This window comes from Lissotriton helveticus, chromosome 7 (assembly GCF_964261635.1).
Source record: "Lissotriton helveticus chromosome 7, aLisHel1.1, whole genome shotgun sequence".
Taxonomy (NCBI): Eukaryota; Metazoa; Chordata; class Amphibia; order Caudata; family Salamandridae; genus Lissotriton; species Lissotriton helveticus.
The window spans coordinates 257,098,343-257,124,960 of record NC_136068.1 but is presented as its reverse complement, the minus strand read 5'-3'; the positions used below and the strand labels follow the sequence as shown (position 1 = coordinate 257,124,960).

General features: G+C 42.1%; 1 protein-coding gene across 3 annotated transcripts in view; it reads left to right on the top strand.

The window, feature by feature from the left end:
- The window catches only part of RIPOR3 (RIPOR family member 3), a 452,740-nt gene that overhangs the window by 255,485 nt on the left and 170,637 nt on the right, over positions 1 to 26,618 (top strand). For all 3 annotated transcript variants that reach the window (XM_078652038.1, XM_078652039.1, XM_078652040.1), the window contains 4 exons: positions 2,671 to 2,820; positions 12,921 to 12,984; positions 21,245 to 21,288; positions 23,163 to 23,288. In XM_078652038.1, coding sequence (XP_078508164.1) covers positions 2,671 to 2,820; positions 12,921 to 12,984; positions 21,245 to 21,288; positions 23,163 to 23,288 — 384 coding nt within the window. The remainder of the gene's footprint in view (positions 1 to 2,670; positions 2,821 to 12,920; positions 12,985 to 21,244; positions 21,289 to 23,162; positions 23,289 to 26,618) is intronic.

Genomic DNA, 26,618 nt, shown 5'->3' with positions numbered 1-26,618 from the left:
AGCTTATTGCCGCAATAAAAGAGGGGTCCAACAAGGACAAGGTACGTGACCTCAGGAAACACTACAAATCAGTGATGGTGACTGCCAGGGCCGAGTGGGACTGGATCCACTGGCAGGATCTCTATGATGCTCTAAAAACCAGGGATTCCCGGAAATTCTGGGCCCTTGTAAATAATGGGACTGGGGAGCTTATTAAGGCAACCGAACCTAATATTGCACCCGCAGTCTGGGAGGCCTACTTCGGGGTACTTTACCAGGACATTGATTCTTGCCCTGATATATCTCTGCAAGTGCCTCTGGGCTCCCAGGTTCCTGGTATGGAATTATCCCTGGGGGAAGTGGAATCTGCCCTGGAGCATTTACCATTGGGGAAGGCGCCAGGCCTGGACAGGCTACCCGGGGATCTCTTTAGGCATCACCCGGACATCTGGGGTCCATACCTTCTTATTCTTTTTAATGCCATCTTAGGAGGTATGCCAATCCCCGGGTCATGGCTGGGGGCAGAGATTGTACCAATCCATAAGAAGGGATCCACTCTGCTCCCCGCCAATTACAGGCCCATAAGCCTAATTGATGTCCCCCAAAAGCTTTTTGCGCGCCTCATTCTAAACCATCTCATAGACTGGGTCGAGGCCAATGACATCATGAGCCCCCTTCAGGCTGGCTTCAGGAAGAACACGTCGACCATGGACCAAATTTTCCGCCTCCTTCTCCTATATTGGAAGACGGTCACGCTGGAGGGCGGACGTTTGTACATGGTCTTCGTGGACCTGAGGTCAGCCTTTGACCTCGTCCCCAGAGGCAAGCTATGGGAGGTTCTGGAAAAGCTAGGAGTACCCCCCCACCTTCTTAGTATCATCATCAGGCTGCATGAGAACAACTTTGCACAAGTAAGGTGTGGGAGGGATGGTAGGCTCTCGGGCAAATTCCCGGTCCGTCGTGGCGTCAGACAGGGCTGTGTCCTGGCCCGACCCTGTTCTGTCTGTACATTAACAGCGTCATTCAACATCTTGACGCTGTTAGAGACAATGACGCCCCGCTTCTGGCAGGCAGGAGGGTCCCGGCAATAATGTTTGCCGACGATACCCTCCTGCTTTCCAAATCCCCAATGGGGATCCAGAGGATTGTGGACGGTTTTGGCATTTTCTGTCGTCAGCATGGGTTGGAGGTGAACACGGGTAAAACCAAGTTCATGATCTTCAACCCCCCCACCAAAACCAGACCCAACCCGACACTGGGGGATATCACTCTGGAGAGGGTCTCGACCTTTATATATTTGGGGGTATCATTGCAAGGAAATTTATCATGGGACTCCCAGGTAGCGAGATCTAGGCTTAAACTCGCCCAGCTATCGGGGGCACTCCTGAAGGCGGCCAATAAGTCGTCCTTTAAGCCTGTAAGCCCGGCCCTGGAAACTTACAGGTCCCAAGCGAAGGCGGCAGCCTCTTATGGCAGTGAGCTCTGGGGACATAAGGCAGGTAAGGTCATGGCAGGGGTGGAAAATTGTTTTCTTAGGCGTTTACTTGCTCTCCCGCAAGGTACGCCACTCCTCCCCTTAAGACTTGACCTGGGCCTTCCGTCTATTGCCGAGGATCTTCTGTCAAAGCCTGTGAAGTTCTGGCATCGGATTTGGACCACCGAGGAACTGCATCACTACAGACAGGACCTCATTCATGTCATGAGGCTGAATACCAACAGCAAAATTCCCTGGCTGGCATATATCAAGTCGGAACTGACTAGCTTGAATCTGCCTGACCTATGGGATGATCCAGCTCAGGGCTGCCAAAGGATCTCGCGGAAAGCCCTTGCCCAGCTGTATAAGAATAAACACCTTGCTGCTATGGTTAATGCTCATGACAGTGGCACCCTGACGGGACGTTTTTTAGAATCCAAAAATTCGTATGTATTCGAACCTTTTATGGATTTTATTTCTCCTCTTTTAGCGAGGAAACTGTTCCTGCAATGGAGGTTTGGTACACTCCCTACCAAAGTTTTTACTTACAAATGGTCTGCAGGGGGTGACAAACTCTGCCCATGCTGTAAAGCCCACGACGAAGATGATCTGCACATAATGTTTGGTTGTTATGCTTACCGGAGCCCGAGGAGGCGCTGGATAGCACCTTTGTGCCGGAATTTGGGCTTTAGGAAGTACTCACAGGCCTACAGGGTTATGAAGACCAACACTCTGGGCCATATTGTGTTTGCGGTTTCAAAATTTTTAATGGCAGCATGGATAACAAGGAAGAAAATGTCCCCCTGATTTACTTTACCTTGTTCGTGTACCTTATGCAGGCCTAGCAGGACCTCTTTTATTGTATATACTGTGTCTCAAATGTATGTATTGCTTTTATTGCATCTTTTATGGCCCATGTGGCCGAAATAAAGAATTTTTGGAATTGGTTTCCACATAAATGGTAGACGTGAATTGGCTAAGGACGTGTATCTGATAAAACTCATACTCATTTAAAGTCCAAAGTGAAGGAAAAAATGTACAACAAGTAATTCTACAAATTATCACCTCAGAATCTGTCATAGATGCTGTATTCATTGTACTGGTTTATCCTAAATTCTGTGATTGCATTGTGTTATTGCCAATGTGCGCAGTCCAAAAATAGATCTTTTAGTGATATTTAAAGAATAAAAGGATGTGTTACTTCATGTGTATTGCAGATAGAAGAACTGTTCGAGGCTTATTGCATCCAGTGGAGGCTGCGAGATGGGGCATGTAACATGAAACATGCCTTTTCGTTGTCGCCATCGACGAAAGCATCAAGAGAAAGTCTGGTCGAACTTTACAAGAATTTCCAAGAGTGCACTGAGGTACTGTGTTTACCCTTACGAAACATGGGAAGTGATCAAACACAGCAGCCATATCATTTTTATGCCCTTCAAAACATAAAAATAACACAGAAGACTAGGCTAGAATTCAAGGACAGTTGGTGTTCTTCCTGATCACTTTATTTTATTGCTATATTTCTATTTGACATTGTCTGTCATGAAAGAGGTATGTTTACACCAACGTATTCTTCCGTGTGACTTGATCTTACTATTGTTTCAAATATTCCATATCTATATTCCATTGGCAAGGAAATTCATTTGAAATGTGTATGGAACTGGCTTAAGTTTGGCGTAGCAGAACATTAAAGAACGATTTGGCTGATTACACTGAGGTATATTCCGCAAGCCTCAAGGCACTATGTGGGATAGGAGGAAGTCACTTTAGCAGATGCTTGTCTCTTCCTACTATCAATTCTCATACACACTTTTTACTCCCACCTAATTTCTGTAGGTGCATCTGTCATCATGAGTCTCAAGTAATCTTTTGTCATACAAATTTAACTGGCAGTAACACTAAGGGCCCCATTAGGATGGCGGGCGGATTGCCCCCGCCAGCCTAGCGGGGGCAATCCGCCCGCCATCCGCACCTAAATTCCCCCCGCCATATTAGGATGGCAGGGGGGACCGCAGTGGACGGAAAGACGAAAACGTTTAATATAGTGGCGGTGTCTGTTAGACACCGCCAGCCATATTAAGATGGGCTTAAACAGATGCCATTGCCGCCACGGAAGGGCATGCAGTCTTCACTCCGGGGGCCCCCTGCTGGCCCCCATGGTGAAGGGGGGGCACACATGGGGGGTACCTGTGGTACCCCCCTGCATTTGCATACACAATGCGTCAGGCACCATGCGGTGCCTGGCGCTTTGTGCATGCAAATGCATACATGCATTTTTAGCATTGTGGCAGGCGGTGCTGAGAGCACCACCCGCCACAATGTTAAAAATGCATGATGCGCCCGCCACTGTGGTGGGCGCATCCTAATATGCAGTGCGGGACCGCAGCTCAGCTCGTGGGCGGTCCCGTTTTCCGCGAGGGTGGCGGGCGGGCAAAGTCCGCCCGCCATCCTAATGGGGGCCTAAGTTCCAAATTCTGCATAAGAGGTTGTGACTAATTTACTATGAAAAACCTCTGACAAAATGAACTGCTGATTTGTGGATTGTAGTAGCTCTCTTGGGTATTGCTGCTTGTCATGTTTGAGTACCCTGACAAAAAATATTTTACCAAGCATTTGCTGTAATAGCTCAGACGCTCCAGTATGCTAGTTCACTTTAAGAAACTACCCCCATCCCTCATTGATCGGTCATATCAGATAGATATCCAGAAACAGCCACTGGGAAAAAGTTAGGCCCTATCCTCAAAAGTTTACTATATACACAATCATTTTGCTATGTACATAAGGGGCCTGATTCACAGAACTAACTTAAGACAAAATCCTAAGCTTACTACCAGTTAGGTATTCACAGAAGACACTTACACATTTTGGTATTCACAGAAGACACTTACTCATTTTGGTATTCACAGAAGGCACTTACTCATTGATGAGTAAGTGCCTTCTGTGAATACCAAAATGAGTAACTGACTCATTTTGAGTAACTTACACATTTTGGTATTCACAGAAGGCACTTCCTCATTGATGAGTAAGTGCCTTCTGTGAATACCAAAATGAGCAAGTGCCTTCTGTGAATACCAAAATGGAAGTAGGTTTAGGATTTTGTCTTGTTAGTTCTGTGAATCGGGCCCAAGGTTTCCAGCCATTTTCTAAGTTAATTTGGAATAGGCACACTTATGTCAATACATTTTTGACATTTTAGAAATATTTCTGACTCATAAACTGAAGATAAAAAAAAACCAAGTAAAAGGCCAACACTGAACACAAATGTTTAACACGTGTTTCAGCAAGTAAATTTAATGCTAGGGAACTGTAGAAAGGATTTCAGCAGTTCCCTGTCGTGATCCATACATTATCCTAGCCATAGCAATGGCAGTAGTAAAGGAGGGAGAGGTGTGGCGCTGCGGCCAGGGCGACTGACGCTGGAATCTGGGGACCACGGTTCGATCCCCGGCTCCGGCGGCAGGTTAGCCCAGCACCATGTGACTCTGGGCAATAGCTCGCTTAATCTTCCCGACGGCCCCCAGCGCCTAGAGACCCTTACGGGTGATTGTGCACTTTACAAATGTGGACTTTACTTTAAAGGGGTCTGTAAAATTCATACAACAAAGTGGCTACTCTAAATCAAAAACTGACACGGGGTCAGTGAGACTTTAACCAGTAAGAAAGGGAAAGGATGAATGAAAGCCTGATAGGAAAGGCTCACATTGGGAAACAAAGCATGCTGGAACCTACCAGGATTCCTCATGGCAGCTCCAAGACTATCTAGCCCATTCGTAGTTTGCAGGTCTGCCCCAATATTAAAGGAATTTTCTAGTGTTCTGCTAAGGTCCTGGAAACTGAAGATTACAACCTCAAGGAATCCTTTTCATCTAATTACAGATCGGTTATTGCCCTCTAAAGTATTACAGGGTTTAATGGGTGCCTCCAAAAACTGTTACTGGAGACTATTATGGCTGTATTTCAAATCCATCTCTTATCTGAGCATTTGTTTTAAACAATAACTTAGCAATATTACATCCCATTTGTTTTTAAATGTTTTTGTGAGTATTAAGAGGCATTTATAAGTAGAGATTTTCAAGATTGTATTGATATTTCCGTACATTATTTCCACATTCCCACTTTTGACCATAAGTACGTATGTAACTGCACGGAAGTATCATGTCATATTTTCATGAATGCATCATAATGTTTACATAGAGTTGCATACACGTAAGTGCATATATCTGCTCACAGATATCTGGACACAGGCACACACATGCATTTTACATTTTATGCACAAAGTTGTAGACCATTACATTATTGTAGATATTACACAGAGTAATATCTGCGGTAATCAGAGAATAAGTGGGTGTCATTGTAATGGTTCCATAATGCTCACAAAATAATAGAACTACCGCTCTAAATCAAGGGGACAGTGCCTCTAGAGACAAAGGGCAAAAATGGATACCACCGAAAGACAGCGACAAGCACCGTAGACGCATAGCTGTTCTCACATTATTAAAACGAAATAAGGGCCGTGGATTTATTCAACATTATGGGGCCAATTCAGATTCGGTAAAATCCCTTACAAATAGCCGTACGGAGCATATTTCCCGTACCAATCGTACCCTTAAACGTCCCATACGCACGATAAAGTACGATTCGGACCCAAAGCAGGTCTCCATACGAATCGTACGAAAGACCATACGACTTAAAAATCCGTACGAATCGCATTCGGAACATGCAGTACGGGACGTCCGTACGGATCGAAGCAGCATTTTTCGACCCAGCAAGTACGATTCGTCTTGTCAACACTCCGTACAACTCTTTTTCTATGGGAGCTCAAAACATCCGGAAAAGCAGATTTCGACTCGAACCGCGTACAAAACGGACCCCCCCCCCGGGTACGGTGCGTACACCCCATGATTGCAGGGGCACGGTGCGTACACCCCATGATTGCAGGGGTACAGTGTGTAATGGTACGGTGCGTACACCCCATGATTGCAGGGGTACGGTGCGTTTGATTGTTTGGCTCTCTGTACGAATCGCTCATACGCGACGTTTTCCGTACGCATCGCGCTCTCATTCCCCGGTCCGGATCATACTTGTCGGGTCGTACAGCATGTTTACGATTCCGGCCCCTAAATGATGTGATAGAGTCGTAAAACCAAAATAGTTGTGGTTAATATATGTGACCTTCCTTACGTATGATGATACATTTTTGTATCTTTATACTACTAAAAATATATATGAATATATATTTCTTTTATTATAAATTAATACATTGTATATTTTTGTATATTTGTGTAGTTTTGTTTCTTTTGTACAGTAGATGTCTTAGAACCCAGGAGACTTCTTTGTGGTTGAAAATGATGGCATTCCCCAAGCAGGGCAGCAGCCTAGCATAAAACCTCATTAGGGCAGTAGCTTAACTACATGCAGACTGCTGGGGGGGAGAAAACCTAGCTCACATGATATACATATGTCCAAGCAGAGAAATAATAGAGGCTCAGCATCGCTTTTTAAATCTTATATGTTCAAAGAATAACGTCCTTAGAGGGATGGAAAGGATGGTTATTATCAATTCCCTGCCAAACAAATTTGTATGTAATAATGTATATACATTTAAAAAATCCTTTTTATTATTTTACTAGCAATTGAAGAACTTATGGAAATCAAGAACTATTAATGCTTATTCTAGGAAAATGTATTTATAATGAAGGTGTTGATGGTTCTTATTAATTCTCCGCTAAATGAATTTGTAATAGTGTATATAGATGTTTTAAAATTATCATTGTGTTAGCAAATTAATGAAATTATGGTAACTAAGCAAATTCGCCAAAGTTTGTTTTAAAATTGTTCTTGTTAACCTCATGAGAGGTCTAAATCAATGAATAAAAATCTTGAAATACAGACTGCTATGTGCAACATTTGGTCCCAAATGCTAACCTATAGCATCCTGTAAATATTCAGAAGAGATATGTGGACGGCCTTAGGCTCTATACATCAATACCACTGAAGGAAGGAATCGAAGCGACAGAGTGGGCATTACTGCAATTAGAGGACATTGGAGCTAACAAAATATTCTTGCTTGAACTATTACTGTTTTGTTTACAACACAGTTACTTTCAATTTGACAACAAGTTCTTCTTACAGATCAGCGGGACCAGCATGGGTTTTGGAGGAGCACCGACCTACGCTAATATCTTCATGGCGCAATTTGAGGAACAGCACATTTTGACCAATGACGCATGGACAACCTCATTATTAATGTATCGTCGTTTTATAGACGATATATTTCTGATTTGGAAAGGTTCATCTGAAATTTTAGTGAAAAACATTCAAGATTTGAATAAAAAAAAACCAAGGATTACATTTACGCATTCGATCAATGAGAAAGAAATATCATTTTTGGACGTACAAATCACCAGGAGTCAGATGAAGTTAAACACTCAAACTTACGTCAAACCTACTGACCGCAACAACACTTTGCTATTTAGTAGCTTTCACACCCCACAACTAATTGAAAACTTACCATTTTCACAAATGCTAAGAAGCAAAAGAATATGTTCATCCCCTGAAGCACAAGAAGCAGACATGCAGAGGATCAGAAATAAGTTTCAAGAAAGGGGATATCCAGCAACGTGCATTACCAAAGCTGAAGAAAAGATTAAAAACTTGAGCCGTGAAAGTCTTCTCAAAAAAGTGAAAACACCTAAAACTAAGCAAAGGAGAGTCTTCGTGTCAAAATATTCCACCAAATCCCGGAACATAAAAAAGATAATTGTAAACCGCTGGGAATTGTTACAACAAGATGAAGATTTCAACAAGATTTTCGCAGAAAGACCGATCTTTGCCTACAAAAGGAGCAAAAACTTAAAGGAGGAATTAAAATCTAAAAGGAACACAAAACCTACAGACTACAAGGGAATGAAGAAATGCAACAATTGCATTAATTGCAATAATGTTATGCAACAAACTTTTGTATCACATCCAAGAACTGGTAAACAAATACCACTCAAATTATCAGCAGATTGCAATTCCAACTTCGTGATCTACGGCATCAAATGCCATCAAATGCCCATGGGCTGATGTATATAGGGAAAACAGAAAGGAAAGTCAAGACAAGAATAGGAGAACACAAAAGTATGATAAGAACTAAAAACACCAATTCTAACTTAGCAGCACACTGGTTGGAAAAAAAGCACAATATCTCTCAACTAAGATTTTTAGTGATAGAAAAAATTGAAGTGATACCAGGGAGGGACAATCAAAAATTCTTATCCCAAAGGGAAACAATGCTGATTAAAAAATTTGAAACCATGGAGCCACGTGGATTAAATGACAAATTAGATATGGTTTGCTTTTTATAGAAAATTATGGGGAATTTATCTGTTTAATTATGTGGATAAGATCATCAACTACCACACAAATGTTTTATAATATTCAACCTAGACATTCATTATGTACAATATATAATGCAGATTGATATTTGTATGTAAAACATTCGCATCAATTGGCAATAATGTCATTCATGTAGAACCCAGTCACCGCAGGCATGTTGTTTAGCAGTTGCACACATTAATTAGCATGAACACTAGTAACTTTCAGCGACGGAAACTGAGGATTGCGCCGTTTTTATTTATTATTTTTCATTTTCACTTTTATTTTTAGATGATGGAAATTAAACATATGCAGTGACTAACAGTAAATATGGACGTCATATGAGCACATAACACAGATTTAGTCCCGTTATCCGTGCAGTTTACATCACTCCAATATGGCGCCTTCCTATTTCCTTAAGAAACTAGGTCGTTCAGGGTTAGATAAGGTCGCTTTTTTATGACCGTGAGATTACTTGCACCGAACGTCCGCCGCGAAGAGCAACAAGAACCCAGAGTAGCCGGTGAGTTTCCCGGAAGGCATCAGCCAGAAACTTTTTAAAAACATTACCGAGCAAATGCACGCGCGTAATTGAACGGTTTTGTTTAACACACATTTCGTTTCATGGTAGACACTTTGAACACGAAGAAAACAACGCACCGAAAACCCTACATCTCGATTAGAAGTCGGTGACTCTCCAGTCCGCTTTAAGGTACAAATCACCAGCAATGATTAATTGGCACATGTTATTTTGTTAATCGCAAGTGAGAGTGAACATTGAACAACACTCACATTTTATTTTCAGCACGCTACGAGCAGTTTATATTTCACTTGAGAAGCAGGCAGCACACCATTGCGCTATACAAGGTAATTAGAACGACACGTTTATGCATATTGTACGAATAACACAGAACCAGAATAGCTAGGTTGGTAATTGTAGAACGTTTTAACCCCATTAAACCACTGATCTATCGGGTACAATGTCATAATTCACAGAGAGGTAACGCTTAACTTTTAAATAACGTTAAGAGCCAGGCAGGCACCCATGAATCAAACAAGCATTGATATATCGAAATGAGCCTTAAGACACTAACCATTAGGAATTCGCTACTACCTATTCAATACAGTGCTAATCATACAATTCATATTAATGTTTCACAGGCAGTAAACCAGAAAATTGAAAGTATCGTTTTGTCTTTTACATATATTGTTATATGAGTACGGAAACTTGGTGGTAGATTTGAGGCCGGAACGTGCCCATGAGTTAAAACTATTTTTTAAAAGCGAAGAGAGTAATATACATTATTTAATTTAAATTTTTTGTCCACAGGAAGGCCCCCGAAGAAGGGACAGGGTCCCGAAATGCATCGGGCCGATTTGAACTTGTGATAATAGCTTTTGTTCTCAGTTGAAAATGTATATTATTATGGGCTGTGTTAAAGTGTGATGAAATTCACACCAAAGATTAACTGTTAATATTGAATGTTGAAAATAATTATGACCTGAAAAAATGTGTGATAATCAAAGAAAAATAATTTGATGAACAATTTGGTGAATAAAACCATGTTTAAAATTCATTTCATGTAAGGAATAAGTTTGAGAATATTTTTTGAATAGGAGTCAAACAGAGTCAAGCTGTGCATCAGGTGAGGTAGTGACTGTGAGTCACTACCCTAAGATTTTTGAAGTATCCTGTAAATATTACCTGATGGAGCTGAAACCTAAGCATGCAATACAAACCGAGATTTCTCATGCATGCTATCCTGCCCGCAATCTGAGAAGTCCACAAAATACTACTGGAAAAATTGTAGCTCCCTGCTTTTATCTTAACACTTGAAAAACCTAAATGACGTGAAAAATATATTTTATAAACAAATCTTTAAAACAAACTTTTTTTTGTGACAAGGTACACAGAAACATAGGAAAAGAAAATTATTACCAGAACACACTCTCAGGTAGCTTTATGGGTTTACTGTCTGCAGATGAGGTTTGCGCATAACCTGAAAGTTATTCAGTCATGGTGGGGGCACTCAACCTTTCATCTTTCAGAGGTCGAATAAAAAGCCAGTATTAATCAGTAAGAATAATAAAGTATTATTCATTGTCCTCTAAAGATGCAAGCCTCCGTTATTAAGCTCAACAATACTGTATTATTATTACTTTGATATAAAAAATGTGACCAGTGAGTGGATTAAAATACACTTATTATGTCACAGCACAGGCATTGAGGGCATTAAGAATCAGATCGGGTCTGTATGCAACATGACAAATAAACTGTGATCCCTGGTAAATGTTGGCAGGTCGAACATGGAAGGGTAAAAAGGGCCGGTATTAACCAAAACTTTCGGATTTTGATGTACTAAGCAACAAAATCTACGTTATTGCCCAAAAAAGTCAAATAAGTGCACTTTTTTCACATTCAACAAATTCCAAACCCTGATATGGCAGGTTTTATGGGGTGCGATAAATTCCAACTCTCTCTCTAAAGCACTTTAAAACATTTTTAAAACAATTTTTTTTATTGACCTTTCAATAAGCATGACATCATGTACATTATACCAAAAATCAGTACAAGTACAAAACACCGGGCTCCAGACCCAACCACAACGGTAGTAATATGTTACAACGTGCCAGGCATTGGATTGAAGTAGCAAAAAGTACATCCCAATAACATGATAGGCAATTTACCAACTTGAGTATCAAACCTTCCCCACCCGCTCCCTCTCCCAAGCTTCCATTCAGCAACTGGTCAATACATAAAGGAGAACGCCCTAGTTCATCAACAGGTCGTCCACCATTTAACACAACTTGGATGTCTATTATCACTCTAAAGCACTTGTTGTTATGATATCCAGGGGGATGGTATTTACTGAGGGCAGTCAATAACTGGCGTAGAGACACCAGAGAGAGCCCTCAAAGCTTAGACAATACATATCGCAGTGGGTCGATACCCTCCATCGATAGCATGTACCATTTCCTATGTTGACTTTATAGACTGACTCAGTCGTGGCACGCCCAGGGGGAAGGGGGTTTGGAGGAGGGGTATAAGGGAGAGTTTTATTTCCTACAATTTTGACTAGCACCTTAGTCATTGATAACCTCTTGTTTAGACAGATCGAGTAAAATAGTTGCGCGAGTGCAATCATGTGGCTGCGATGGAAGCATATATATGTTATGCCTTTCCCCACCGAACCATGATACGGTAGGGATGAATCTGCCCATAGGGTGGCTAACGACACTTGTGTGCTATTACATGACTATGCATGATTACCTTTGAACTATACTCTTGTTTTATAAAACAATATAAATCTATTTAAAAAGAAATTCAAGAAACAAAACTAGTCAATCTTCCAATACACTTTAATTAACAATCATTGGCAAAAGCATTACGTCTCACCTCTGCGATCTATTGGCTTTGCCAATGGTTTTAGCCAAGTTTTACAGCATCCTTGATACCATGTTGCTCATAAATAGGGAAGGAAAAGCCTATGCGGCCAGGCGTGGCATTTTGTAGGCATGCACACCAGGCACGTGCCTGGCTACAAAATGATGCAAGCAATTTTTTTCATTTTGTTTATCGATCGAAATTAACAAGACAAAAAGCCAATGGAAATCAATGGGTGGAGTTTCATCAATAGACGTATCCCGATACATATTTCACAACCAGACAATTGCACTGTCTGGTAGACTTCAAAGACAAGATGCTACTCTTTTTTTGTGCTAAGATGTTTACGAGTTTTTCATCAAACTGTGTCAAACTTTGCTAGCAGTTTCAACGTTTGACACAGTTTGATGCAAAACTTGTCAACATCTTAACAGAAAACAATTAGGTCATACTGGATATGAAAGGAATATGAGTCTGGAACTATATTCTGCAGATCAAAAGCAAAATAACTTGCATTACAAACAGATATCTGGAGTACTCTTTTTGGCGTGGAAGGATACACAGCACTCCTTATTTGACGTGCTAAAAGAGTACATACACTTTTGAAGAACAGATCTAAAATTAAGCGCGATTGGTTCCAGTTCAAGTGATATCTTAGCAAACACGATGCCTGAATGTGGAACTGCTCAATTAAATTGTGAATCATGTTTTTCCATTTTCCAGGATATGTGCCTGATCGAGGGGGCGCTGGAAATGCATTTGGGGGAATTCCACATAAAGATGAAAGGTAACCAAAATTATAAAGCCAACTTGATTTCCAACCATCATTTTTTATAGATTTGTTTTGTGTGGTATATTAATACGTATTCTCACATATTTTCGTTTCAAGACAGAATGTTAGTTGTTCTGCTATTTTTCCAATTATGGAAAAGACTTATGAAGCTTTCTTTCTCCGCTGGGCTGTTTCATATTAAATTGTACAATTTCAGCTGGATTTATGGTGTAGAAAATTCCACGTGTTGATTCTTCTCCATTTAAGTACATGCAGAAAAGACTGGAAAATGTTCTGTTACCATCAGACTCTAAAATTAAGGGGCACATGGTGCTGATTGTTGTTGCACTCTGGTCACATTTATCCACTGTAACAGCCTTCAAAATGTTAACCTTTTTTTTTTTTAAATGGACCATGTATCACCCTCAGCTGCCAAGAATGTTGTTATCGCAATGGGAACACTTGTGGGTTTTTCTAATTCTGAGGTTAGAGGTTTTGTAAGGCCCTTCAGTTCAGCTTGGGGCCCGTATTGTTTCTGCCAATTGTCAACCTTCTTATCTCTGTTCTCCTCAAGCCCTCTTCTGTTCTTCAAACAAATTTCTTCAACCATCCAGGCCAAAGATCTGATGCTGCCTCTTCACTTTGTTGCTGTGTCCTTCTGTTCTTGTTGGTGAACACACACTTCTCCTCAAAGGCATCTATCTTTAACTCACATATCAGTACACTCACACATTCGATTTTCACTTCAACTTCTTTCCCCTTTGCAGTTCAGTGTGCCCTGTGCAAAGTCTTTAATCATATTTCTGTTTTATTAATACAACAACAAAAAAATACCCTGAGATGGTGGAATAACATGTCTGAGGATCCTATGACATGCATGCTGGAGATGAAGTAACATATCACACCATCATAAAACAGAAGCAAATTCAATTAGCATGTTACATCATTTTATAAAAAAAACAATGAAGATAAAATTACATCACACCAACAAAATGCATCTGAGTTTAGATGACATAACGTCACTCTTCCTTAAGACACCAGCCAAAGGGATGACATTACATCATGTCTATACAATACACTTCACGTAGGATGAAATAACATGCCTCACCATCATAGGTCACTTGAACTAGGGTTGAAGAAACTTGTCATACCATAAGATATAGAAGAGTAGCACTCTCTTGAAGACTAAGGGCCTCATTTTGATTGCCCTGTGCAGTTCTTGGTAACTATGATTCCCAGAGCACCAACACCATGATTTATGTTAACTCTGATGGATGGAGTTTACATGATGGACCCCAAGGGTCCTCCTTGAAAGGCAAAACTATTGGGAAATTGACAATTGCAATTCCTTTTGGTTATTTCTCAGTTCATACTTGGTATTTCACCTGGATAAATGCAGCCAAAGTCTTTGGACAAAATACACTGGGTCACCAGTGTTTCCACAGACCTTATAATCTCACTTGGGCCAGAAAAGCCCATTACTTGCCACATCAGCATAATTATGGGACTCCTAATTGAAGACTCATATGGTGTATGAAATAACAGATCATAACTCAATAAGATATTTACAGTGGCCGTGGTCTGACGTGTGACACCCTTAGAGGGCACTCTGAGCAAGAAATATCCGGTCAAATCCTCTTAAAACACACTGGAGTTAGGGTAAGGTCACATCGGATGTATGACGTTACAACGCATACTTTTACAACGCCTACCTTTACGACGCATTTTTTACAACGCAACATCCATTACAACGCATTCCATTACAACGCATGCATTTACAACGAATTTTTAAAAACTACCTTTACAACGCATTCCATTACATCGCATACTACCTTTACAATGCATACCATTACAACGCATAACATTACTTTGCATGTAAGGTAAGTATTTGATAGTGTAGGGGTAATAATTACTATTCTAACTCCAGGGGGTGCAACAGTAGGGTAAGTGTTGGATAGTGTAGGGGTAAAAATTACTATTCTAACTCCAGGGGGTGCAACAGTAGGGTAAGTGTTGGATAGTGTAGGGGTAAAAATTACTATTCTAACTCCAGGGGGTGCAACAGTAGGGTAAGTGCTGGATAGTGTAGGGGTAAAAATTACTATTCTAACTCCAGGGGGTGCAACAGTAGGGTAAGTGTTGGATAGTGTAGGGGTAAAAATTACTATTCTAACTCCAGGGGGTGCAACAGTAGGGTAAGTGTTGGATAGTGTAGGGGTACTATGTGTTGTAATGCTATGCGTTGTAATGGTATGCGTTGTAATGACTGCGTTGTAATGACATGCGTTGTAGTGGTGTGCGTTGTAGTGTCATGCGTTGTGATGGTTGCGTTGTAAAAACATGCGTTGTAATGGATGTTGCGTTGTAAAAGTTTCGTTGTAATGGTAGTGCGTTGTAAAAGTTGCGTTGTAAAGGTTGTTCCCCGTCACATCATCAGCCTCACTGTAGAGGATGTTACATGTCACACTATGATAAGACACTTGACTGATGGATGAAGTGGCATATTACACTATCATAAGAAACGTATGCCTGAGGTGACGTAAAATTGCACCGAAAGGTATAACACACTGATGATGGCATAATTTGTCATACCTTCATAATGCACTATATGTTTCGGACACTCATACAGAGGATAAAATAACATGTCACACGATGATAAAACACTTAAAAAGGGAGTTGAAATAGAATGTTGTACCATTGCAAGACCCACTTAAAAAGGAAGTAATTTGTTTCTCCTTAATAAGATATGTACATCGGCATCGAACTAACACATCACATAGACAATAGAGATAAAAATAACATTTTACACACTCATAAAACCCACACTGTGAATAAAATAACATGTTACACATACCATAAGACACACCCAGAGCATGAAACGTCACACAATCATACATTTCTTGCACTGGGGATAAAGTAACTTGTCATTCCACCAGAAGATGTTCACAATTAGGAGGTTAAAGCATATATTGAGATCATTAAACACTTACAGAGTGGATGTAATGGCATGTAACAGAATCATAAATTAGTTATTCTGGTAATGAATTAACATGTTACTTATCATAAAAAAACACACAGCAGGAAATAACAAATAAAGTAAAGCTTGATATGACTTTCTGGGAAACAGAAACCTCACAGTATAATTGAACATTACAGCTTTAAAAAACACGTTCACTGAGGAATATGCATTATGGCACACCATGATGAGACACTCATACTGATGGTGAAGTAACATAACATAGCATCATGAGACACTGGTAACATAGCAACATATCGATGCTGACCAGTTGCCCGGGGCACAAGGGCAGTCAAGGGTAACTGGGATCTAGGCACATCAACTGGAGTTGTCCAATAGTACTGTGTCTGCGGGCCACAGTACTATTGGAACCAAACTGGATAACCAAGTGCTCCTCTCTAGCACCTGAGTCACTCAGGTGTGGTGATACATATCAGTCCAAAGCTTAATCAAGGAGGCGAGGTGGGTTAGACATTCATAATACAGTTTACCCTGTAATATCGACCAATAAGATCAATGTCCAGTGAGTGCTTTACTTTATAAAAGAAAGATACTTTAATACACACACACAAGGAGAATATTCTACACATAAAACTAAGATACACAGTGAAAACCAGAAGTTTCTACAGCCCTCTAGGCCCGATTTCTGAACCCAAACATTATAACAGAATTTATGCACTCATTGCGATGGTGGACTACCACCGACAGGCCGTCGGTGACGGTCTGCCCACCATCTAGGGCATTGGTCGGACTGCTGCATTACAATGCAGCTGTTTGGACCACAGAGGTGGGGAGGTAGGACCGCTGCTTCTGATAGGATCAAATATCCAGCCGGGACAGTGGTTGAATTTTTAATCCCTACAATGGGGGTGGTGCCTGTGCAGGCACCACCATAAGGAATTAGGTTATCCCTTTCCGACTGCCTCTTCATGGCGGTTCTACCACCATGAACAGGCAGCCGGAAAAGGACTTTGGGGGGCCCTAGCAGGAACCACATCCCCCCTCGGCCTCCGCTATGTGGCCTGGAAGGCACATGTGGTGGCCCCCCAAACATCCGTACACTGTGTGCCAGGCAGCACATGGTGCCAGGCACACAGATGTTTAAAACATCCCTTTTTCTATTGTGAAAACCGGCTGCAGCATTAGCCACAATAGAAAAAGGGATGTTATCAACCACCTACACAGTGGTTGCATCCTAATCTAGCAGGTTGGACCGACGACAACTTGTCGGCCGGTCTCATTCCCGCTGCGAGAACATCCGACCGCCATCGTAATGTGACCTATAGTTGCTTAGCACTGTAAAAACAGTAAACATTGCCGTATACAGACCATGGTGCACAGAATTATTCTTTAGAGCTACTGAGGTAGTAGCACTCCTTATATTGCAGAAATTTGGCTTCAGCAGTTGATATGAAATCAAATATTCCTAGTCCTCCCAGTGTCCCACCACACAAAGTACCAGAAGCTCCTACCTTTTGTTTAAGAGGTCACCACTCTAATGGTGTCGGGGATCTGGTTAAGGGTGCCTGGCATCATGGCACACTTACTGGAGTCCCAGTAGCCCCTGGGGTAGCTGTAGAAGGGTAGAGGCTGGCAGGGGAAACAGTACTCCCTGATACTCTCTGACGACACAAAAAGAGTCAGCAGACTATTACAGAGAACCCACTGTTTGCACTTGGGTTTCTAATAGCAGGGTACCCATCGGGACGGTGCTGCTTGTTACTAGTGCAGGACAAGCGAAGACAAAGCTGGAGACTTGTAAATCCTGGGGCAGGAATCAAGGTTTCAAGTGGTAAATTCTTCAACAGGGCACTCTTCCTCAACTACAAGTGATAACTGGAAGCACCCTCAGTCTTCCACAGCCCAGGCGAGGGATCAGGTGCAAAACCGGCCCACTTTCAGTACCAGTAAGGAGCTTCCCCTGCCTCCTTCCATATTGGTGGCAACAAGTTTCCCTATTTTGAGTAGTCGCCTAGAGTCTCCTTGTGCTTCAACGCAGTCAGCGCTCCACGATCCTCACAGATAGCTTGTTCCCTGCTAGTGTTCCCCAAAGTCTTTACCTGATGAGCTGAAGCCCAGCTCCTTTTGTCTGACTGGGAAATTCCTTTCACTGGTAATCCATCACATAAACACCTTCTCACATCCAGACCCTGTTCCCAGATCTGGCAAGGCGAATAGCAATCCAACTCCTGGATTCCATTCCTGGATCTTTTCTTCCTCCCTCTCCCTGGTGTGTAGTTATGTCAGAAAATGAGTACAGCATTGAACAACCACAGGCCAATGAGGAGGGTGTTATCATTCCATGATGGACCGGCTACTCGCAGGATCTGCTACTTTTGAATCCTGGGTGCTCCTCCAATCCTGTGGCACAATTCTTTCATGTTTGCTCCATTATCCGTACAAAAAGATAGCCAGCTTCCCTTTTCCTCAGTCTCTTGGCACCTGTCAGGCAGTGCCCAGGAAGGAATATTAATTAACTCCAGGCCAGGAGGCCTTGACCATCACCCAGCAGAAAGGGAGGAGGTTGTCCCAGCAGAGGGATTCTTAGCTAAACACAGGTAGAAGTTTGTATCTTCACCAACACCCAGGCTACTACAGGACTAGGGAGGGGAGCTTGAAGTACCAGCAGAACAGATACCAGTGACATATTAAACACAGTGGCTTACCATCATCGCCCAGTATCCCACTGGATCTCATAACAAACATCCCACACAGGATAGAAGCAAAAAGAGCTCAGGTGAGCGAAACTGCACACTCCTTACCAGGAGGGATCTCATAGGCAACCCCTCCTAAGGGTACAGGTGTCCGTGACTATAGATTATGCTGCCACCACTGACAGTCTACCACAGCCTATGGAGAGAGGGAAGTAACCGCTCTCTGTAAAAGAGTGGTGCACTAAGCATACTCCCTCGATGTCAGAGCCAAGCTCTGGGGTCTCAATTCATGTAAACAAGGGGCCTCATTTATGTTTTTTTTGCCGTAGGGCAGAGCAGCAGGCCTTGCTGCTGCAATGCTCTACGTCAAAAGAAAATGGCAGGAATGCGCTGTATATATTAGATACGACGCATTCCTGTCCTTTTCACCTGCGTCGGTGCACAAAGGGCTGCTGTACGCCAATGCAAGCACATTTGCACCTTGCTACAAGGGTGCCTGCACTGCGGGGATGATTATTTTTTTACAGGAAGGGAAACCAACCAGCACAAAAACAATCACAAGAGGCTTTTTGCTCTTTCTATGTGTGCTGCAGAATGTAGCACACATAGAAAGAGGAAAACGAGGCAAAATAAAGTTATTTCTCCTCATTGTGTCTCCCTTACGCCTCCCCTGGGGATTTCTCATAAATCTGGGGTAGTGTCAAAAAACTATGGATATTGCAGGGAACGCCCCCAGAAACACCAGTGGAATGCCCCTTTCATGCAATTTTCTGCGTTGAAGGGTACATATTTATAAGGCCAAGAAAAGCCACGTAAAGTGGATTTATGTGACCTTGTAAATATGTCAGTGGCACATTGTGCCACCAAAACGTCAAAAAAGTGGCGTTCCGGCGGCCCTAGGGGTCCATTAGTGGACATGCGTAATTGTCATCTTCACTAAGAAAACAAATCAGGAAAGCAGGAGATCAAGATAGGGCAGGGAAGCACACTCTTCAGAGCCATGCAGAAGACTTTCCGTATCAGCAACATCACACCTTCATAACACTGTGTATGCCTGGGCACTCATATTGAGGACGAAACAGCATTTCCCTTTGTACAAAATACTTAAAGGGAATATAAGAAAAGCATGTCACATCATCATAATGCAGCCAGACTGGTAATGAAGCAACACTTCACACCATCCTATAACATTCACATTTAGGATGAAGTAACTTGTCACACTACTACAAGACAAATAATCTGGCTATAAGGTAGATCCACTCTCCATTATAAGGAATTCACACTGAAGATGAAATGACGTCACACTATTGAAAGGTATGCAGTGGAGTGAAATAACATGTCACTCCATTAAAAGGCCCTTTGGGTGTGGATGAAATAACATTTCAATCCTAAAGCAGCAATGCATGAAATAACTGTACATTGGAATGATGGCAGGCCACAGATAGCTACAAATCCTCGGGGTTTATTTATTTATTTGTTTATTTATATGCTTGTATAGCGCTAGATTCGACTCCCAAAGGAGTATCTCTGCCCTTAATGCACCTAGCAGGCGAAAGGGACAGTGCTTCCAGGATCTTGCTGGATTAAAACAGAAAGGTCTTCAGCAGTTTCCTCAAGGCTAAATGGTTAGTACATAGCCTGAGGGTAGGTGGAAGTTTATTCCAGAGACTGGGACCCAGAAATGAGAGAGCTCTACCACCCAATCTCGCCCTTCTGATGGACGGAACCTGTAGAAGACATTGATTGCTGGAGCGGAGGGTGCGTACAGGATTGTAAGGGACAAACTTCTCCGTCAGGTACAGGGGACCTGAGCCATGGATACTCTTATGAATAATACAACAAGTTTTACATTTTACCCGTTGTCGGATCGGTAGCCAATGAAGCTTTTCCAGGAGAGGGCGGGAGGGAGTTATGGGCGGGGCATTAAGAACTAGCCTTGCAGCGGATGTCCAAAGGTATTAGCTCTCGCCCCCTCTTTAAATATCCCATAGCTCACCTAGGACAGAAAATATTCATCTCCTAAAATAGTGGGCATTTACTCTGAGCATCTTGGTCTGGGCGTGAAATGAGGAACATGCAATATGTTGGGATAGTTTGGAAATCTATAACCAAACATGTTTACTCTGCAGTAAATCTGCTGGAACAGACAGTGCCTTACTGCTCGACATTGGAATGCGGCTCTCATCTGTGGTGGGCCCTATGGGAATGTCAAACGTTGTCTGAAGCATTAGGCTGCACTGCGCCTTTCCATAAATAACGTTCGTTGCCTAAAGACATGACGTCAGCTGTTATCTCCATTAACAGACATGCCTTCTGGGCCAGCGTACATATTAACATGTGCCTGAATATTCAGATAAGATGTTCTGACACATATCTTCTTAAACAGTGCTCGAAAATTTCAAATTCTCACGAGTTCTTTCATGTCTGAAGATCTGTGCCACTTTCTGTTGTGAGTTTCCCTCACACACTTATATTGTCACACTATGAGGCGACTGGTTCAGTTCTTGACTCCATTTTGAATTTGAAGTTATCTGCACTGAGTCAAGGGTAAACTGATGGTAATAAGTCTCGAAGTAACACACTTTACGTTCTTGCTTTTTTATAGGTTTGGTGGGCTATGCACGTTTGTGTCCAGGAGACCATTATGAGGTACCATTTATAATAAAGTTATCCTTTTTTTAAAACTTTACACGTTCTTTTTAGTTATTAGTCAATTCGTTTAACTGTAGGTCTGACTACTATAAAGTATTGGTATGTTATGTTAACAGAGATAGTAGAGTGCACTATACCAGAAGGTGTCAAAGCGCTTTGGCTGGCAGTGTGTAGCAGTTTATTTCAGTTACTCGGATAGCTAAGGGAATTAAGAGGAAAAAAAACATGTCTTTAAGTGCTTTGTAAAAACAGAAAAGAAGTCAGGACCAACGCCGTGGGTAGGAAGTATGTTCCAAAGTTTGGTGCAGCGACGGCTGGCTCAGGTAAGCGCAGTGGGGCAGTGTGGCGTGGCAGGGAGCGGAGGGGGGGGAGCCAACGGTCGATGGAATAGGTATTATTTATTTATTAAATTATACCTATCCCATCATATGTCGACTTCCCCCCTCTCCCACTCTGCCCCGCCACACCGCGTTTTCCTGTGCCGGCCGCTGCTGGTTTAGCGGCAGCCACTGAGATGAAGCAACCGCCCCAGCTGGCCTTGTAGAGTTCACTACATTTTTTTCCTGCCTTTACATCTCCTATTCTGAAAGCCAACAGTCTGTTTTCACTATCAAATGTGTGAACCAACGCTACTAATGTTTAAAAATGTATAGAAACATAGAGACAAATCAAATAGTCTTTGGATGGCAAATCCACGTGCACCATTATTACCGCTTGTGTAATAAAGAGAGGACAAAAGGGTGTTTGAACTAGATCAAACAACATGCAAACTGATATAAAACAATTATTGCTGTTTCACAAAGCAAGAAGTGACATTTTTCTGTATTTCTAATTGGTGCTAAGGCCCAGCCAATTGTATTGGAGATACCACACAAGACATCCAGCCCTTAAGCATGTAAATTGACAGGCCAAGACCCTGCTTAAGAAGTAATTGGTGGTCCTCTTGCACCAGAGATACAGTGAGGTTCTGTTTCTCCCAATCACGTACAGACTGGCTCCTGAATAGCTTGTCGTCTGGGCATATTTACACTTCATTGATAGAAGCCATAGGTTACCTTTCTCTTGGATAGTGTGGGCTCAATGTCTCGTCTCAATGATTTACCTCCCATCAGGTTTCGCAAGAGCTTTGATGAAAGGGATGACTCTTGAATTGTGGTTACTGGTTGGATTTTGCCTGGTTCCTAAGTATATTAAGACCAAGGGGAACAATGTTTATGGGGTTCCAAATTTCCCCTAAACTGAATTAACAAGAAATACCTCAATTGGAGAGATGGGTACATGTATAATACCTAATTTATGCTATTCTTGCAATTCAATGTATGAGTGTAGGTTTTTGCCCTCTGATAGTGTCTTTTAAGGTACAAATGTCCTTCCCTTTCTTACCTTAAATCCTCTGAACATAAGTAATCCTGGATGCGAGGTTGATAGCTAAACGGGGAGGGAATAATATTATCAATTGTTACTTTTTCCTTCCGTTAATGTGGGCCACAACCTTTTTCCATGAGTCCACCATAATATATGAAGATGGACGAAGCAGTTCCAGAACACCTTCTGCACAGTGGTAGCTGACCCTTACAGCCCACTCCTACCCTGATTGTGCAGGTAACTCTCGCTGTAAATGTCCACCAGGTGACTATCAGTAGTTTAGCAGCCCATAAAACGTGTTAGCTTCTGTGATCCTCATGGCCAGAGGAATTGTACAGCTGAGAAGTCGCAACCCAAGAGATTTTACTCCACTAAAGCACACTGCACATATCCTATTTTTTGTTTTGGTTCCATTTCTATCTCCTTGGCCAAACTGACACTGTATTTTCAACTACTTGAGTATGTCCACCTGACCAAATACGCATTCTCCTTGATATAACTTCCAGGTATTGGTGAGGCTTGGCCGGCAAAGGTGGAGGCTGAAAGGAAAGATTGAAACGAGTGACAGTCAGATGTGGGATGAAGAAGAGCGGGTGTTTATACCAAGTCTCCACGAGAACTTTGAAATCAAGGTAAAGTGGTTTTAAAAATTGCAAATGCCACCCACATTAGACATTATTGAAAAAAATGTCAACAGTCAATCAGATTATGAAGCACCTGTGTGGGTGGTTTGACTTTAAACAGAATTTCTGAGTCTGTTATTTGCCAAGAGAGGACAACAAACAAACAAACAGAGCAACCAAGCTAGTAACTGTTGCAAGGCAGGGTAAACATATATGTGCATTCTTTTACAAAGGTGTCTAAAGAAAATATGGATATTAAGATAGGTACAGAAGGTGGGTTAGGGATATGCAGGATTGCGCCACCGCAGAATTAGTTCGGATGAGAAAAGTCAGAAGGGATGACAAACTTGAAGTAGATGCGAGGGCTTGGTATTTAATGATTACCGACCTAACCAAAGAGAAAGTCCCTCTGGAGGGGGAGGTAGACTCATTATAGTCCAGTCAGGGAAGGAATGACACAGTGGCGGCACTTGAGGTCCCTCCGACGCCAGATACCGCTGTAGACAGGTGAGGTACACGATAGGAAAGACGGCCCTCCAGTCTCAGGAAGAACGTAGCAGCAGCCGCGATGCAGGGTGTGCTACGAAATTCTTTTAATTTATTAAATTGCTTACTTACCTCCAATTATCCATATTCCGGTTTTTAGCACCACCCACCCTGCCCCGCCCCGCCTTTCTGCCCCACCGTAACTCCCTCCACGGGCCGCGGCTGCGTAGCAGCCCACGACCCAGGGGTGGGGGAATGAGTTCTAAGTTGTTGTTACTCATGGTTGGAAATATGACAATGGCGTATGCGATTTGTATGATAACAATTGGAGATAAGAAGAGAAGTCACCAAAAGTCTATGATAAATGAATTTGTATCCTTGTTGAACGGAAGCGAGAGTACTGTAATTGTTGTGATATACCTGTTTGGAAATGTATTGTTACCACGCAAATGACAATAAAAATATTTTTAAAAAGATAGGTACAAAAGGAATGAAGCTGCTGGGAACACTTTGACGGGTTCTTCTGCTCCAGAAAAGTGCTATTCTATGAGATATCAGAACTGATGCTACTAGTGATGTCATCAGTGATGCCATTAATGATGTAATTGGGGGACCTATTATGATTGTTATGGATTGTCATCAGTGACATGTAGGACAGCATGGATGATGTCATCTGATTTTTTAAGGTGCCCTAAGCTGAGCATCCAGCAAGTTAAAGTTAGTTACTTCATTATTCTACCTGGTGAACTATTTTTTCGTTTGTATTCTTTGTCACTTCACATGAGGTTTTTGTATCACATTTATAGGTTATTGGACTAACACTCCACTGCTCCTATACCAGGAAGAAAACATCAACTATTTGTTTTAGCTGCGAATTCCATTTGATTTATTTAAATTTGTTTATTCACATTTTTTAACTATTTTCAATATCATTCAAAGCAGTCATAAACGCCTTATTTTTTTACAAACCGTCTTCTACATCCCCATATCATATCGAACCATTCTATATTGTTTCACAACCCCTAGGCATTAAAATGCCACGTTTTCCATCACTTCCTGTTACCATGGCACCCACGTTGCTGGGGTCGCTTAATTCCAGCATCTTTCAATCAGCAGAGGGACTCGTATTGTTTCTAGAAATATACTTCCATATCCCTGTACAATGTTTCAGAATACTTTCTTAATGTTATTAAAGCTTCCTTAATTTGCCTAATGCGTGAGAATATATTATAACAAACCATAGAACATGTCCTGTTGCTGTGATCCTTTTACACTAGACCTATGTGGTGTGTTTTCTGCCTGACTAGTGTGCTCAGAACAAACCGCAGCTTGTGGCTGTGGATCATGTTTAAAGAACCTGTTTGATAAACACAAATTGAGGTTTACCACAAACGACCCAAATCTGCTGAACTTGTGTATCAAACACAGACCATAGCTCCCAGCCACAGCTATTTGTACTGAGCCCGATACACTGAGGCCTGTGGTCACAGCCCGTGTTTGCTACTTTAGGAATCAAAAACGTACGAACGAGGATAAAACTGAGGAGCACAATGGAAGGGGGTCAGCATTTTTCTAGGATAAGGTAGAGAGTTGCAGATTGCCATCTCAATTTTGCTCCTTGGCAAGTTAGCACAGCACTGTGTCACCGCAATACTATGTTGCGCTGTGGCCTGTGCGCAGAGCGGCACATTTATTTCACGGTACTTTCATAAGGGTGCAAGTTGGTATGATTTTCCGGGGTTGGTGGGGTATTGAAGGGGCACAGTGTTGAAGGAATGAAGGGGCATATTACCAACAAGTAGCGATAATTATCGCTAAATAGGCTAAGCGATGATTTTTTTATCGCTGCCTATCGCTGGATATGTTAGCGGAGAAAACATACTATTAGCAACGTTTTTCTCCATTGAGCTAAAATATCCAGCGATAGCGGCGAAATGCATGAATATCGCGGAGAATACAGCGATATTCACGCATTAGCGACGAAATGCTCTCAGCCATGTTATCAACCTCCCATTGGATAACATGGCTAAGAACTGGTCTGAGCAGGCGCTGGTTTTTGGCGATAGCTGGAATATTTCCATTGCTACGCCTGCCTTGCTAATAGGCGATAGCGACGTTAGCGACTTTTTTCAGTCGCTAACAGATTGGGTACGCCCACTTTGCATGTCATTAGCGATAAATATCGCTGACATGCAAAGCGGGCCCCAAACCGCTCGCTATCGCCTAAAAGCTGTCGCTAACATCAGTTAGCGACAGCTTGCTAATAGAGCGAGAGAATTATCGCCGCTTAGCGGACGAAAACGTCCGCTAAACCGGCGATAATTGCCTTCGCCACCCTTGGTAATATGCCCCGAATTTATTTGGCTCTGGTGATACTTAGAAAACATATCAAGAAGATTTAGATGTAGGAATGCGTGTGGGGGGGTGGTGCCTGCATGTACATGTGTGAGCTTGCTGGATCTTGCTTTTCTATATGGATTGGTTGACTTTTGTGGGACAGGAAGGCGTAAGTCACGACACAAATATTAATGCGCATTGTCCCCCTTTCAGTGTCAGGTGGTAGCAGATTTCGCCTGAGCAAGCTTCGGGAATCCTTGAAGCCCCGTAATTTTAATCTCTATGTTTGTCCCCTGGCCAGCCAAATCAAAACCTCATAAATGATCAAGGAAACAAGCATCAATCAATATAAAATGGGAATACAAATAAAAACTCCTATGTTTATACTCAATTTTCAACACTCTTCTTAAAACTAATCACATTAAACAAAATGTCCTTGTTGTTCTATACTGGTACCGCCATTGGAGCGAACAGAGTTTGCCTTTGTTAACCTGTATCTTGGCAGTTGAAAACATA